Source organism: Balaenoptera musculus, chromosome 2, assembly GCF_009873245.2.
Source record: "Balaenoptera musculus isolate JJ_BM4_2016_0621 chromosome 2, mBalMus1.pri.v3, whole genome shotgun sequence".
In the NCBI taxonomy this organism is placed as follows: domain Eukaryota; kingdom Metazoa; phylum Chordata; class Mammalia; order Artiodactyla; family Balaenopteridae; genus Balaenoptera; species Balaenoptera musculus.
This window is the reverse complement of record NC_045786.1, coordinates 20,180,842-20,194,969: the sequence shown is the minus strand read 5'-3', so window position 1 is coordinate 20,194,969 and position 14,128 is coordinate 20,180,842. Positions and strand designations below refer to the sequence as shown.

The following is a 14,128-nucleotide window of genomic DNA, read 5'->3' as shown; positions in this document are numbered from 1 at the left end:
TAGATGTTGTACAATCTTATATGAAAAGAGACTAGAGCAATAGTTAAGCATAACTGTACCCAAATATTTATTAACCAACTATGTCAAAGTCATTGACTCAGAATTAGAAAATATCTGGAAGGAGGTAACAATTTTGAAGCACTTATAAAATTGTTAAAGCCTCTGTAAGTCTAAAGCACAGTGATATAACATTTTAATAGTGCTTAAATATTACTACACAATTTATTAAACAATCTCCCTGTAAAGGCAAGGTACAACTTATCTGGAAAGAATGTGAAAGGTAAAAGCAACACTATTTAATTTCAGGTTGATGTGTTTTCAGGTTTCAACACTATTAAAGTAATGCCTCATGAATTTACAATAATAAAAGAAACCTCTGGCGGGGGAGGGGAGGGCGGTGACGAATTGGGAGATTGGGATTGACATATATACATTAATATGTATAAAATGGATAACTAATAAGAACCTGCTGTATAAAAAAATAAAATAAAATTCAAAAATTCAAAAAAAAAAAAAGAAACCTCCCTGGTTTTATTAACAAGGGAAAAGCCTACATTCTACCTCCATTTTTCTTCCTTACTAAACTTTAAATCATTTACTGCTGTTGGACTGAGCATGCAATCATGAAGGTCATAATTCACCAGTACTGAAAAGAGAAACATACCCCCACTCCCACCAACTAAGAAGAAAAAAAAAGAAATTAAGACACTTCAGAATTATTCAAGCAAGAATTCTGACTTACTATCTGAATTCATGATTTCACTATACGGCTAGAAATGAACTGTTACATAATTAACATTAAGTTACATCTAATAAAATTAAATCATTTATTCACCCAATTTTTATTAAATGCCAAAAAAATACTAGGTTATGTTACCTTAATGAGAATAATATCTCAAAGTACAAAGCATTTCAAGTATAAAGAGCACTGAACATAAAAAACAAAGCAAGAAGTAAAGCTATTAATTCTAAATTGGCAAATATTACTAAATGATCTTTTAAATGTGTAAATATTAATTTTCATTCCCCAGATCAAACACTTAACCAAATGCATTTTAAAAATAAGATTTTGTACTTAAAGTATGAAAAGCTTATAAATTCAAATTTATTAGAATTCACCCAACGCTAGGGTCAATTGTATTGCTGGCTGACAATTGTAAATCCCTCAGGGGGCTAGAAACAGAAGTAGCTATCTAAAATCTATCAGCCGAGATAACAGCTGAGATTCGATAGGTCTTATTCAGTCACCTTCTTCATTCATTCATTACAGTGTTTTTCAGAAAACACCAGAGATTTTATTACTCTATTTTTTTAAATTGGTTAAATAAATCTTTAAGTAAAGACTTTAATGAGTACAGACTAACACTTCACAACCCCTAAGCACGGTGCCATCTCCCAAGTTAATTAAAATGACCAAGAGCATTTATAATCCATAGACTGAAAATACAGTCACTTTTTTAAAACCATCATTATTGAGATATTGAATAAAGGCTTAAAGTATTTCAACTATGTATGAGCATTAAATACTCACTAGCTTGGCACTTAGATTTCTAGCATTATCATGCGTAAGAGAAACCTTACTGGGAAAAACGATTGCCTATGATTTATTCCTATGATACAGAAAAACTTCACAACACCTACTGGATAATGATTGGGAGGGAGAAACTTTTGGAAACTGGTCATTTTAACTGTAATGTACCCTCTTAGAAGGAGACTAACATTAGGCCAAGTAGGGACTCTGCACTAACCAATTCCTCATGTCTTCTTTGCTCAGTCAGGCATTTAAATCCTCACTACAGAGGCTGCTCAAGTTGAAGCTATCCTAAGGCATGAGTGACTTATTAAGCTATATGCCAATTATTTTCTACATTGTGATTAAGATTCTCACATTCCCCCAAATTATTACATCTAATTGGACAGTCTCTGTGATAAAATAACTGCTACCATGCTAAGGTCAATTTACACTTAGTAAATAACCTCCTCTAATAACCAACCATAGTTAATAGTTCTGTATTAAAATGAGTAAGTTTCTAGGAAAAGGCCACAAAGCTGTGCTCTCAACACGAGATCCTGTTCAAAATTTTCTTGCGTGACTTTAATAACAAAAAAAAAAAGGTCTGCTTATCTAATCTAAATGTGACCAATGCATAAGTACAATTAATAATATACACATCATTGGGACTTCCCTGGCGATCCAGTGGTTAGAACTCAGTGCTTTCACTGAAGTGGCCTGGGTTCGATTCCTTGTCGGGGAACTAAGATCCCACAAGCCGCGCAGTGCAGCAAACACACACACACACACACATCGATTATCATTAGGCTAACATAATATGCCAGAAGTATCTAAATAAAGTTTCAAAGAGGTAAGTCTGTATTAGGTATAAAAAAATTATTTCACTAGTTCAAGGTGAAGAACTGGCTGGGCAGCAGTTCCTCTGAGAAATTAGTCTTTAGGTGTAACAAAGAGTCAAGACTGACAAGGCAGCTATAAAAACTAATGGAATTGTAGGTCATAAGCAGATAAGAAGGCATCCAAAACAGACGTCCTAAGAACAGTGAAGTGTCTGGAAATCATGTAGCATACTGAGGGAACCAGAGGTATTTAGCCTGGAGAAGATGAAAGGGAAACATCTTGGCAGTCTGCAAATATTTGAGACATCCTGGTGTAAAAGAAGAGACATGTCACATGCCAGTGTTTCTCAAACTATCTGCCATAAAGGAATAATTTTCTTTCCAATCACAGCACAGCTATAAAATACAGTGACAATATCATGGCAATGGAGAATTGCTATCAAAACGTCTAAATGCTTAGTCTAAAGTTTCTCAGCTTAATTCATTGTGAACAGGTAAATAGTTCATGGACCCCCACTTTGAGTAGCTTTATTCCGTCTGTATCAGAAAAAAGAAGTAAATCAAAGGGAACCATTATATGGGGCGTTAAACATCAGCTTGAATTCCTAGCAAATAGGTGTGTCCAACAGTGGAATGGCTCAGAGCACTAAGCTCGAGAAGTTTTCAGAAGGATAATTTGTCAGATAATCTATAAAATGGATTCCATTTTGCATTGGAAGGATGACCGGATTAAATGATTACAGACTCTACCCTATAAGCTTCTGTGAGGCCAATCAAAAACACACACACAAAACCCTTAAAGTAGCCAATAAAAAGTAATCAAAACATACTTTCAAAATCAGCTGTGATGTATTAGGTAGGACACACAGGAAATGGAAAAAGTAGAAAACTTGGGGAAAAAAAGAAAGAAAAAACACAAAACCTTGGGGCTCCCCTGGTGGCGCAGTGGTTAAAATCCACCTGCCAATGCAGGGGACAAAGGTTCGATCCCGGGTCCAAGAAGATCCCATATGCCACGGCGCAACTAAGCCCATGCTCCACAACTACTGAACCTGCACTCTAGAGCCCGCATGCCACAACTACTGAGCCCATGTGCCACAACTACTGAAGCCCACACGCCTAGAGCCTGTGCTCCACAACAAGAGAAGCCACCACAATGAGAAGCCCGCGTACTGCAACGAAGAGTAGCCCCCACTTGCCGCAGCTAGAAAAAGCCCGCGAGCAGCAACAAATACCCAACGCAGCCAAAAATAAAATAAATAAAATTTTAAAAAGAAACGTTAAATATGTGAGAATTATTAATAGAGGACCCTACTTTCCTTTTTAACCCATTACTGGCTATACAAGTATATTCTGAAGTAGCCTCTTCAAAGTTTAAAACAGTCCTTGCTAGGGCTTCCCTGCTGGCACACTGGTTGAGAATCCGCCTGCCAATGCAGCGGACACGGGTTCAAGTCCTGGTCCGGGAAGATCCCACATGTCGTGGAGCAACTAAGCCCATGCGCCACAACTACAGAGCCTGTGCTCTAGAGCCTGCGAGCCACAACTACTGAGCCCGTGAGCCACAAATACTGAGCCTGCGTGCTGCAACTACTGAGGCCCGTGTGCCTGGAGCCTGTGCTCCGCAACAAGAGAAGCCTCCACAATGAGAAGCCCACGCACGGCAACAAAGAGTAGCCCCCGCACGGCAACAAAGAGTAGCCCCCGCCTGCTGCAATTAGAGAAAGCCCGTGCGCAGCAACAAAGACCCAACACAGCCATAAATAAATAAATAAATTAATTAATTTTTAAAAAAAAACAGTCCTTGCTATTCAAAAGCAAAAAAAGAGGATGCTTTTTTTTAAAGAAACATTAAGGAGCACCACTGCCATCTTAAATTCTCACCTCTTAGTGATCTTCAGCCACCAAGAATTTATCCATATAGTCTCTGCACCTATCTTACCCCTGACCTAACTGAACTACTGGCATATACTATGGCAGTCTCTTCTGGTTGAGTCAATCACCTTCTAGTGGTAACTACTTAAACCAATCAGTCCTCCCCAACTACAGGCTTATAGGAATAAGTGTTCTGACCCCTACATGCACTTTAAATAGCTGCAGAGTATCCAACCAAAGGCTACTGCTGTTGCCTCCTTTCTGTACCCCTTCAGCCCTCCTCCAAATCCAACCCTCCATAAAGTTGACCTAATACCCACCAACTGCATCAACTTTTAGCTTGTTGGTGCCTTCTAGGTGCAGATGCTACACAGCAGTCTACAGTATCTTGTTAACTGTCAAAGGTGGCCTAAATCAGGGACATACATTCCTTTCCTTTAGAATTTTGAATGGATGTCCCCAGGAGAAAGACTCCCATAAATGCAGAGTTGCACTTGAAGAATTTTTTCACAGCTACTTTGGTACATTATTTTCCAAATTTCTAATCTAAAATATCACTGATAATGAATGACTTGTTCTCTTAAAAAGCGAGTATCAACAGTGACATCAATAAACTAAAATACAAAACAATGAAAGCAAACCTGTTATAGAGAGGGAAGAGCAAAACACACAGAAAAATAGCAGATAAGTTAAAGTGACAGAAAAAGAAAACTTATCCCTCAACATTAAGAAAACTTATCCCTCAACATTAAGGAGTTTTTTAAATGACAGGAAGAAAACAGATCCACAAAGTAAAAATCACCACATACTTGCCGGATTTCTTTTAAAATCAGAAACAAAATCTATCGAAGACTCACATTTAAACATGAGTACTTAGATTGTTACACTGTGAAATTTTCCTGGAATGTTAAGAAATCACCTGCAATGAGCCCTTTTCCAAAAGTTCTTTCAGTGGCATGAAGACTTTAAAATTTTTTAAGTATGAGCTCCAAAATAAATTCTCATTTCTGAGAAACATTTGAAAATCACCTGTTTTGTCTCTCAGTATTCTGTAGCTCCCTGTGGTCCCTTTTCAGGTGTTTGGTCAAAGACGTAAAGTATTCTTTTAAAAGATTCTGGAAAGGTTGCTGTTTCTCTGGACTAATTATCTCACTAGGAGGAAAACTCAAATTAAACTTCTCTGCAGCACTCTTTACTTTCCTTGGTACAAGTCCAGCAATATCATCTCCACAATGTCGGCAAAAACTAATCACCACAGAAACATGGGTATGGGATTCCCGATCAGCATTAATAATATTTTTTAGCTGTTCATAGATTACGGAAAGACCTTCCTTGTCAGTGAAAATCCCAACTATTGTCAATTCTGCAATGAAACGCAAATCAGTTCTTAACTTGGTAATGTTAGGTGTTTTCTCTTCTTTCCTTGCTTCAAAATGTTTTTTCCAAACCTGAAGAAGTGATGGGGCAAAGTCGGCGTAACGCTGGTGAAAGAGAGAGCATAAGTGCACAGCACAATTCACATCAGATATTTTTAGCTTTGCTTCCACAATAGAAGCTACAGCCTCTGCAATGTACTTGCTTAAATTTAGGCCACTAAAATCATGGGACAAGGAGTCTCTCTGTTGTTCCGTAATAGTTTTTAGTTTCTTGACAAAAGCGGTATTTTTCTTCAAACTTGAGTCTAGTCGGCTAAAGAAATTTTCCTCTGGTCGGTTGTCTGGAGCATTTTGGTTTTTGCTACGAAGTTCCTTCCTTAACTGATGTCGTTCCCAAGCCTCCTGATGAAGCTGAAGGGATTCCTCTTTCTCTCTATATAAAAAACAAACAAACACGTAAGTACAATACCCTGTATATTTTGAAGCATCACTGATGAATCCTATAAGAGTGAAAGCCAATGAAAAGGTGATCAGAAAAGCAACAGAATCCAAGAGGAACAAAAGATGCAAGAGGCCCTTTCACTACTTTAAAGACATCTGATTAATAACTTAAGATAATGAGAACCCATTCTACTGATAACACCAAAAGTGGCAGATTGGAGGATTCTGAATAACTAGATTAAAAATCATTCTGCCAACTGGCAAGCTAAATGGATAAAACACTTTTGTCAACTGTAACTCAATAAAGCTGAAATAAATAAATAAATGAATAAAACACATGATGCTTAATATGAAAAAACATAAAGTAATACGTTTGGGAAAGATATAAAACCTAAAACAAATAAAAGCATTGGGAAAACAGAAAAACAAAAAATGTCCACAAAGAATATTTAAATTAAAGAATAAACATTATAAAAGAATGCATTAAAATGTTTTGAGATGTTAAGTACCATTTCTCCATACTTCAGCATTAAACAAACCTTTATTAATAAAAGTACTTGCTAGGTTTAGGTCTTAAAATTCAAGTGTAATTAAGAAAGCTTGTATAGGAACCAGAAGAACTATAGGATAAAAGCACTTTAATAAAAGGTTAACAGACTCAGTGTATCCTGAAAAGAATAATTAAAAACAAATCTACCTATGTTTCCACTAAAAAGATGGGACATGTTTAAACTGTAGAAGTAGTAAAATAACTTGGGCAGGAGTGGGAGAGTGGAGACAATCTGACTTTGAGGTTTCTGAGATACCAAAATATGTAACTTTAAAATATGAATTTCTAATAAAATAGATTTTCATCTTTCTGAGATAACCATCCCTGAGCTACCCTATAATTCTATGATTTTTCCACTAACAGCCACAATATGTTAACAGAGAGTTGCATCTACCACTGGGAACAGGGACATGTGAGTATCTCTTGGAAGCCTCCAGCCACAGAGAAACACAAGATGAGCAGTGAGAGTACACGTTAAGAAAGCATAACTCATTACATATATGCACTCAAGAACTCCATTATCATCTTTATTAGAAACACTTTGATATATAATGAATATATACACACACACACACACAAACACACACACACACTTAAGGTATTTATTTATTTATATTTATACATTTACAGGTGAAATAATGTGATGCTTTAAAATACTCCAAAGGAAAAAAATGCAAATTGTTGATGCTGGGTAGATGGGGAGGGGTGGTAGATCATTTCATTCTACTTTTTGCACCCTTGAATTTTTCCCAGTAAGAAGTTGGGGTTTTGGTTGCTGTTGTTTTTTTAAGCTCTTTGTATAGGAGGGGTGAGAGAACAAAACTTACAGTGAAATTAAATATTCTTGTGAATTGTTTTTTTTTTAAACTAAAATAGAAAATAAGCAAGAAACTCTCAAGAATCATGGTTCTGAATATTCCAAAACAGGTCACTACTACTGCTTTTCAGACCCAAGGTTCCAGTTCCTCATTAAAAATAGAGGTACAAAAGAACTTTGGTAAGAAAGTAGGTAGCTGAGCTGTTCTAGAGATTCATGAAAATTCATGTTTGCAAACAGCTTTTTAAATTATATATATGAAGGGAAGAGCTCCTGCACTATTCAACAACTGTCATTTCTGCTACATCCTGGTAGTCTTCCCATGAGGACTACCTCATTTTTCACCAGTTCATTATATCACTTGCACAGATTTACATGGTTAAGAATAGATTTAGATAAAGGGAAGAATGGGAGGCATTATGGAATTGTACTTAAGGACAAAGGTTTTAAAGTCAGCCCAGCATAGGTTCAAATCCCAGCTGCTCTACTGCTTACTGTGACCTTAGGCAAGTCATTTAACCTCCTGAAACTTCATTTTATTAATCTGTAAAACGAGGATCACAAAGCTTACTTCATTAGACTGCCTTGAAGACATGTACTGATACAATCGTAGTGCCTGGCATATAATAAGAACTCAACAAATAGCAGCCATTTAGAACTAAAGATTTTCGGGAATTCCCTGGCATCCCAGTGGTTAGGGCTTGGCACTTTCACTGCCAGGGGCCGGGCTGGATCCCTGGTCAGCGAACTAAGATCCTGCAAGCCCCATGACGCGGCCAAAAAGAAAAAAACAAACTAAAGATTTTCAACTTAGAAAGATGGCATAAGGTACCATGAAAAAAAGCTTTTTTAAAAAACAAAAACAGCCCAGATTGCCCCACACCTCAAAAGATACTCGTTAAAGATGACTATTATTTAACTTAAAGAATGAAAGCACTGTAAGCATGCCGCTCAGTAAAACTAACAGAACAAGTAAATTAAGATACTCCCAACTCTCAAGAAACCGCACCCTGGACGTTTTATTTCAAATAATCACTGTTTTTCCAAAACATTCCAATCTTCCCATTCCTGCATATCAATAGTTAGAATAAACGTTCTTACTTCAACTGGGCAGCCTCTTCTTCCTGCTGACGTTTCGCCTGCTCTTCTTGCTTCTTTCTCTCTTCTTCATGCTTCTTTTTTTCTTCTTCCTCTTTTTTCTTTAATTCCTCCTCTGCCTTCACCTTTTCTTCTTCTTTTTTCTTGCGTTCCTTGTCTTCTTTTTTTCTCTTATCTTCTTCCAGTTTCTTCTTCTTATCTTCAGGGACCTTAATAACCTCCTTCTTGGCGGTAAGCTTGATCTCCTCTTTTGGTTTCTCCCTGCTGCTCACTGGCCGCCTTTCACTGCAGTCTTTTTCCTTGCTGTTTAGTAAAGATTCTTTTTCTTCCATACTTGCTGGCTTTTTACGCTCAGCTGGCATTATGTTACCCAGGACAATCTGTAAGAGTAAAAGAATGTCAGCATTGTAGACGCAGTGATGTTTTTTAGTGACGTGACACTATTTTGTTAAGCAGAACATATTAATGCAACTTGGCAATTGTGAGAGATTAAATAAAATGCATGCAAAACGAATACTATTTCAGTGATAAAATTCCATATTCTATCATTATTAGTCATGCCTATGTCTAAGTATTTTTTTTCTTTCTACTTTTTATTAAGGAAATAATCAAACACAAACAGAAGTGGAGAGCACAACATAAGGAACTCCATGTAACCATTCCCTAGATTCAACCACTGTCAACTTCAAAACAACATATTTAATCATAAATACTTCGGTATGTATCTGAGAACATTCTGAATCAGTTTTACCCCCCACACTTCACAACCATTAAGAAATGCTGGTGACACTACTTCATACAATATTCAATACAAGTATCTAAGTGGGAGCATAAACGAGCTCTTGCCTCCTATGAAGACTCATAAATTTCACCTCATTGCTCTAACCTTATCAAACTTTCAAATACAAAAACTGTTAACTATCCCAAACTGGACTAGACCTTTCATCTCTTTATTAGTATTAGTCAAAATTAGTTTATAAATAAACATAATAATGATTATAAAAAACTGTATATTCTCTTCTATATCGGCCAATACAAGGGCCACCAGCCCAGGGTTTCTCAGCCTCAGGACACCTTGGGCAAGACAATTCTCTGGATGGGAGGAGGGGGACGCTATCCTGTGCACTGCACAAAGTTTAAACGCAGCATCCCTGCCTTCTATCCAGCAGATGCCAGTAGTATCTCCCCAGTTTTAAAAACCAAAAATTACTCTGGACATCACCAAACGTCCCCTGGGGGGAAAATCACCACCAGTTGAAAACCACTGCACTAGCCACATGTGGCTACTCACATTGTAAATTAATTAAAATTAAACAGAATTTGAAATTCAGTTCTCCAGTCACTATCAATATTTCAAGTGCTCAACTCCACATGTGGCTAGTGGGTACGGACAGTGCAGATATAGAACATTTTCATCATCACAGAAAATTCTTTTGGATAGCACTGGTCTATAGTACAGGCTCCATACAGTTAACCGGAAATAAACTCTGCAACAAAAAATGTATTCCCCAGCAAAATTCATGATTTTCTTTTCTAAAAATACATCTCTACTTAGAACTTAATGTCCTCATATAATTTCTTTTATGGACAGTACTTCATGTTTTAATTCCTAAATCATCTGAAAGTTGTACCCAAGAAAATCAAAATACTTTCCATTTAAGAAGTATAGAATTACTTAACTACCTAGTTGTTGTTTTTCTACAAGCTAAAGACAAACACAGTACTCTTTAAGTATTTTCAAATATAGGTTTTAAATTACATCAATAAAAACTAGGTTAGCAAAGAAAACATTTGCAATAATATTTTATAAACGCAAAACATTTATTTCAGCCCTCTAATAAAATATTACCGCAGAAAGACAAACTAAGCCACCAGAAGCACTTTCAGTAATTTTTGGAGGCACATGCCATAGTCTGTACCTTCTCTCAGCCACCTCTTCCTTTCCCTTTTTCTGTTTTTACTCTTACTCTCCTCCACTTCCATGTTCTATGCATTTTTTTTGGACAATGACACCCAAAGGCTTTAGTTAACACCATTGGTGGAACTTGAACAAAAAAAGGCTGTTAATTCTGTTTAAACAATCATTAAAATATATAAGAGCATAACTACGTATTTATGTGGTAAGATACTGTTAATATTTATATTATCTGGGAAGTGTAGTTATCAATTTCTCGTGCAGCTTCAATTAAATAACCACCTTTGCCCCAAAACAAGCAAACTTTCAAAAGAGAGAATACTAAAGGCTACTACTCACTGGTACCAGAGTAAACATCTTACATACATCATCTCATTTGATACTAAAATCTTTATGAGGTGGGTATTACTTTCCCTATTTTATAAATGAGTAAATGGAGACCTGACCAAGTAACTTGACCAAGGCCTCCACAGCTAGTGACAGACTGGAATCTGAACTCATACTCCTAAAGTTATGAAGAACCTTTAGAATATGAAACTGTCAGCTAGAAAACTTGACAACAGATACTGACTACAACAAATCAGAATTACACATCTCAAAGTAGCAAGAGTCCCTGATAATGGCTATGCAGTTTTCACATGATGTTTTAACTTCTGGCATATTCTATGCTAAAACATATGGGGACAGGTAATTCCTAGGTAACAAGATAATCTTACTTAGGAATGTTTGTAATTCTATGCAAAAAATAATAATAATGTTTATACAGAATTTGTATTTTCTGTTGTGAAGCAGCAACAAGCAACATTTCAGCTGATACAAGGAAGTGTAGTTCTCAGGACATAAAAAAGAATGGCATCAAATTTTATAATTAATGTCTCATCTATGAAGATGAAATTAGATATTAAGTTCTGTTAAAACATTAAGAAATTCACTTGGAATCTGACAAATTCATAAAGGATCATCATTTATTAGCACAAGAGTCTCCCAAACTTTTGTGACTCTCCACAGTACTTAATTATTCAATAGATTTTTAAGTGCCTTCTACATCAAACTGTAGTAGTCATTCATGAATAAAATTCTGCTCTAAAGCATGGCAAAACAGATTCTCAGTAAGACCCTTAAGTCTTGGGAGTGGTATCTCCTTTGAATCATTTCATCCTTGTATTACAAACATATACCCAAAGTACACTTGGAACTAAATTTCAGTGAACAAAAAATACGATGGAAATCTAAAGGTTCATGTAAAGGGATCAACGCAATATGTGAAAGTAATATGAGCTTTAAAGTCAGTCAGACTTTTAAGTTTGCATCCCAACTCTGCAAACTGCTAGCTATGGAAACTGGGCAATGTAACTTCTCTGAGTCTATTCATCAATAAAATGGAACTGTTGCTACCTCTCTGGAATTACAGACTTCTTAAATTTCTAAATCAGTAGCAGCATGAGGGAGGCATTCAACAAATGTTTATTCTCTTCCACAGAGAACACTGAAAAGTTCATCCTAAAATGAGAGATTTTTCGAGTTAGGAGTACTAGATTTTACCTACTCCAATTCTCAATCTTTACGTTGAGTGACCTGCCCTAGATTACACAACTAGTTTAGTGGCTGGGTTCAAACTCTGTGTCCAGGGCTCTTTTCCACTATACACCCTGACTCTAAGATTTAGAAAGACAAATAAAAGATACGAACAACATGATTCAGATCAGTATGCATTTGTACCACATCAAGTTTCAAAAATTGAACTGTGTTAAATTGTATTTAATGAAACGCTCGAATTTCTTTAAATTATTTTAATAAACTCATGGTTTAATAAACATCTATTTTACCTAAAATGTTTCACAAGTTTTTCAAATAAAAACTAAAACTTTTAAATAGATTCTATCTCAAAATAAGGTAAAAATTAGTGACCTTTTAATTAGATATGATTAGCTCTTACAATGACTATAATTACATTCACATAGTCCTTAAAAGGAAGCCATGCTTTAAAACCACCTTCCTAGCTCCCAAAATAGTGTCTTGGCCCTTGGGCTGTATATTTTGTTTGGTTTTCTAAATATACTCTGAACTTCCAGAAAAAAGTAAAAACTACTTTACTGGCAAAACAGGTACTAGCAATGGCGTGTACGGGGAGAGTGCAGAGGAAGGGGTGTTTCCCTTTCAGAGATATTCCTTTGCAAACTACCATATGGACGATGTATGAAATCACAAAGAGACTGCTCTGAAAATGCTCCAGAGTAAAAGAGTGCTGTTTTTTCTTTTCATTCTGGGTTATTCATTCAAAATGTTCTAAGGGCAAAACCGCACAGGGGCATTACCTCCCAGTCTTCGACTTTAAAGAACGTCCTCAGTATAAAGGACTCTTTCAAAGCTTTTACAAATTTCACCAGAGTTCAAAAACGATTTTCTCGAGGAGTTGTACAGTTCTCATCAACACGCATCAACTCTGCTAAAGGAGCAAAGTGAGTGATAGTTTTCCTCAGGTCTGAGGCATCACTGCGTACAAGTCCCAAGGGAGCCAGAGAACTGACGGTTCGGTCCAGAGTGTCCCCTCAAGCCTGAAAGCTGGCTCTGCTTGGCCAACCTGGAGACCAAATACCCGCGATCGTCCGGTTACTTCAACAGGGCCAACAAGAGAAGACCAGGAGGCCCGGCATGAAGGCAAAGTGAGGAATCACCAGCCCACGGGACTAAACAACAAAGTACACCCACTAATGCCTGCCCCAAAACACCCAAACCCCTTCCCCTACACCCTCGTCTCCCACAACCCCCTGCTCTTGCTCCACACGCCTCTGCCCGACACGCTTCCCCGCCACAGCTCCCCTTCCCACGCGGGTCCACGGTCACCTTCGCGCACCATCCCTGCCCCAACCCGAACTTCGCACCCCACACTCCCTCACCGACGGAGCCCGACACGCTCCGGCCGGTCTCCCCGCTCCACATCCTCCCACACACGCACCCTCCCCACTTCCTCGCCCTCGCTTCCCTCCCGGCTCCCCGAGAGCTTTCCCCAACCTCCCCTCGCTCTCCTCCACACCCCCAAACCGCCGCAGCCCGTCACGGCGGGCTCCCCGCCTCCGGCCCCGAGGCCCGGCCCGGGCATGTGGGGCAGGCACCCCCTCGACCGCCCCTCCTGCCTGCCCCAGGCCAGGAGCTCCCGCGTTGATGGGAGCCTCCGGAGGAGAGGGGTGTGAGAAGGACGACGCCGGACCCGCGGTCCGGCTCCTGCTCGCCACCCCCGGAGCGCTGGGGTGCGGAGGCGCCTCTTGGGTCCCCCAGGGAGTAGGAGTCCAGGCCGGTACCCCCCAGCCCCGCTTCCTCCCGGTCGTTGGCGCGGAGGGGAAGGAGGTTCCCCGGGACTCACCTCGAGCCTGTTGTCAACATTAGCCCCGGGTTTCCCAGCACCAACTCCAGCGCTCTGGCTCTCCCCTCCCCTCCCCCCACCTAGCTCGCAGCCGAGGGCCCGCCTTCCCTCAGCTCCCCCTCCTCCCTCCGCCCGCCGGCCCTCCCGCCCGCCACTCACCAGCGCGGCCGGGCTGCGAGTGGGGGCGGGGCGGAGGGAGGTGGAAAGGAAGCAGCTATCCGTGCGATTGCCAGATCGAAAACAGCCCGGGGCTTCCTTCCGCCGGGATCCCCACGCGCTTAGCTTAGCTCCGGGGTGGAGAATCGCGAGTAAATACTCAGATAGGTGCCACACACACAGCGAC

The 14,128-nt window shown here is 39.0% G+C and overlaps 1 protein-coding gene across 2 annotated transcripts in view; it reads right to left on the bottom strand.

Moving 5' to 3' along the window:
• Nucleotides 1-13,881, bottom strand: part of UPF2 (UPF2 regulator of nonsense mediated mRNA decay) — a 93,718-nt gene extending 79,837 nt beyond the window's left edge. For both annotated transcript variants that reach the window (XM_036842881.1, XM_036842882.1), the window contains exons 1-3: nt 13,786-13,881; nt 8,513-8,889; nt 5,257-6,036 (exon numbers count right to left, since the gene is read on the bottom strand). In XM_036842881.1, the coding sequence (XP_036698776.1) occupies nt 5,257-6,036; nt 8,513-8,871 (1,139 nt within the window). In that variant the 5' untranslated portion in view covers nt 8,872-8,889; nt 13,786-13,881. The remainder of the gene's footprint in view (nt 1-5,256; nt 6,037-8,512; nt 8,890-13,785) is intronic.
• Between the last annotated feature and the right edge of the window lie 247 nt (nt 13,882-14,128).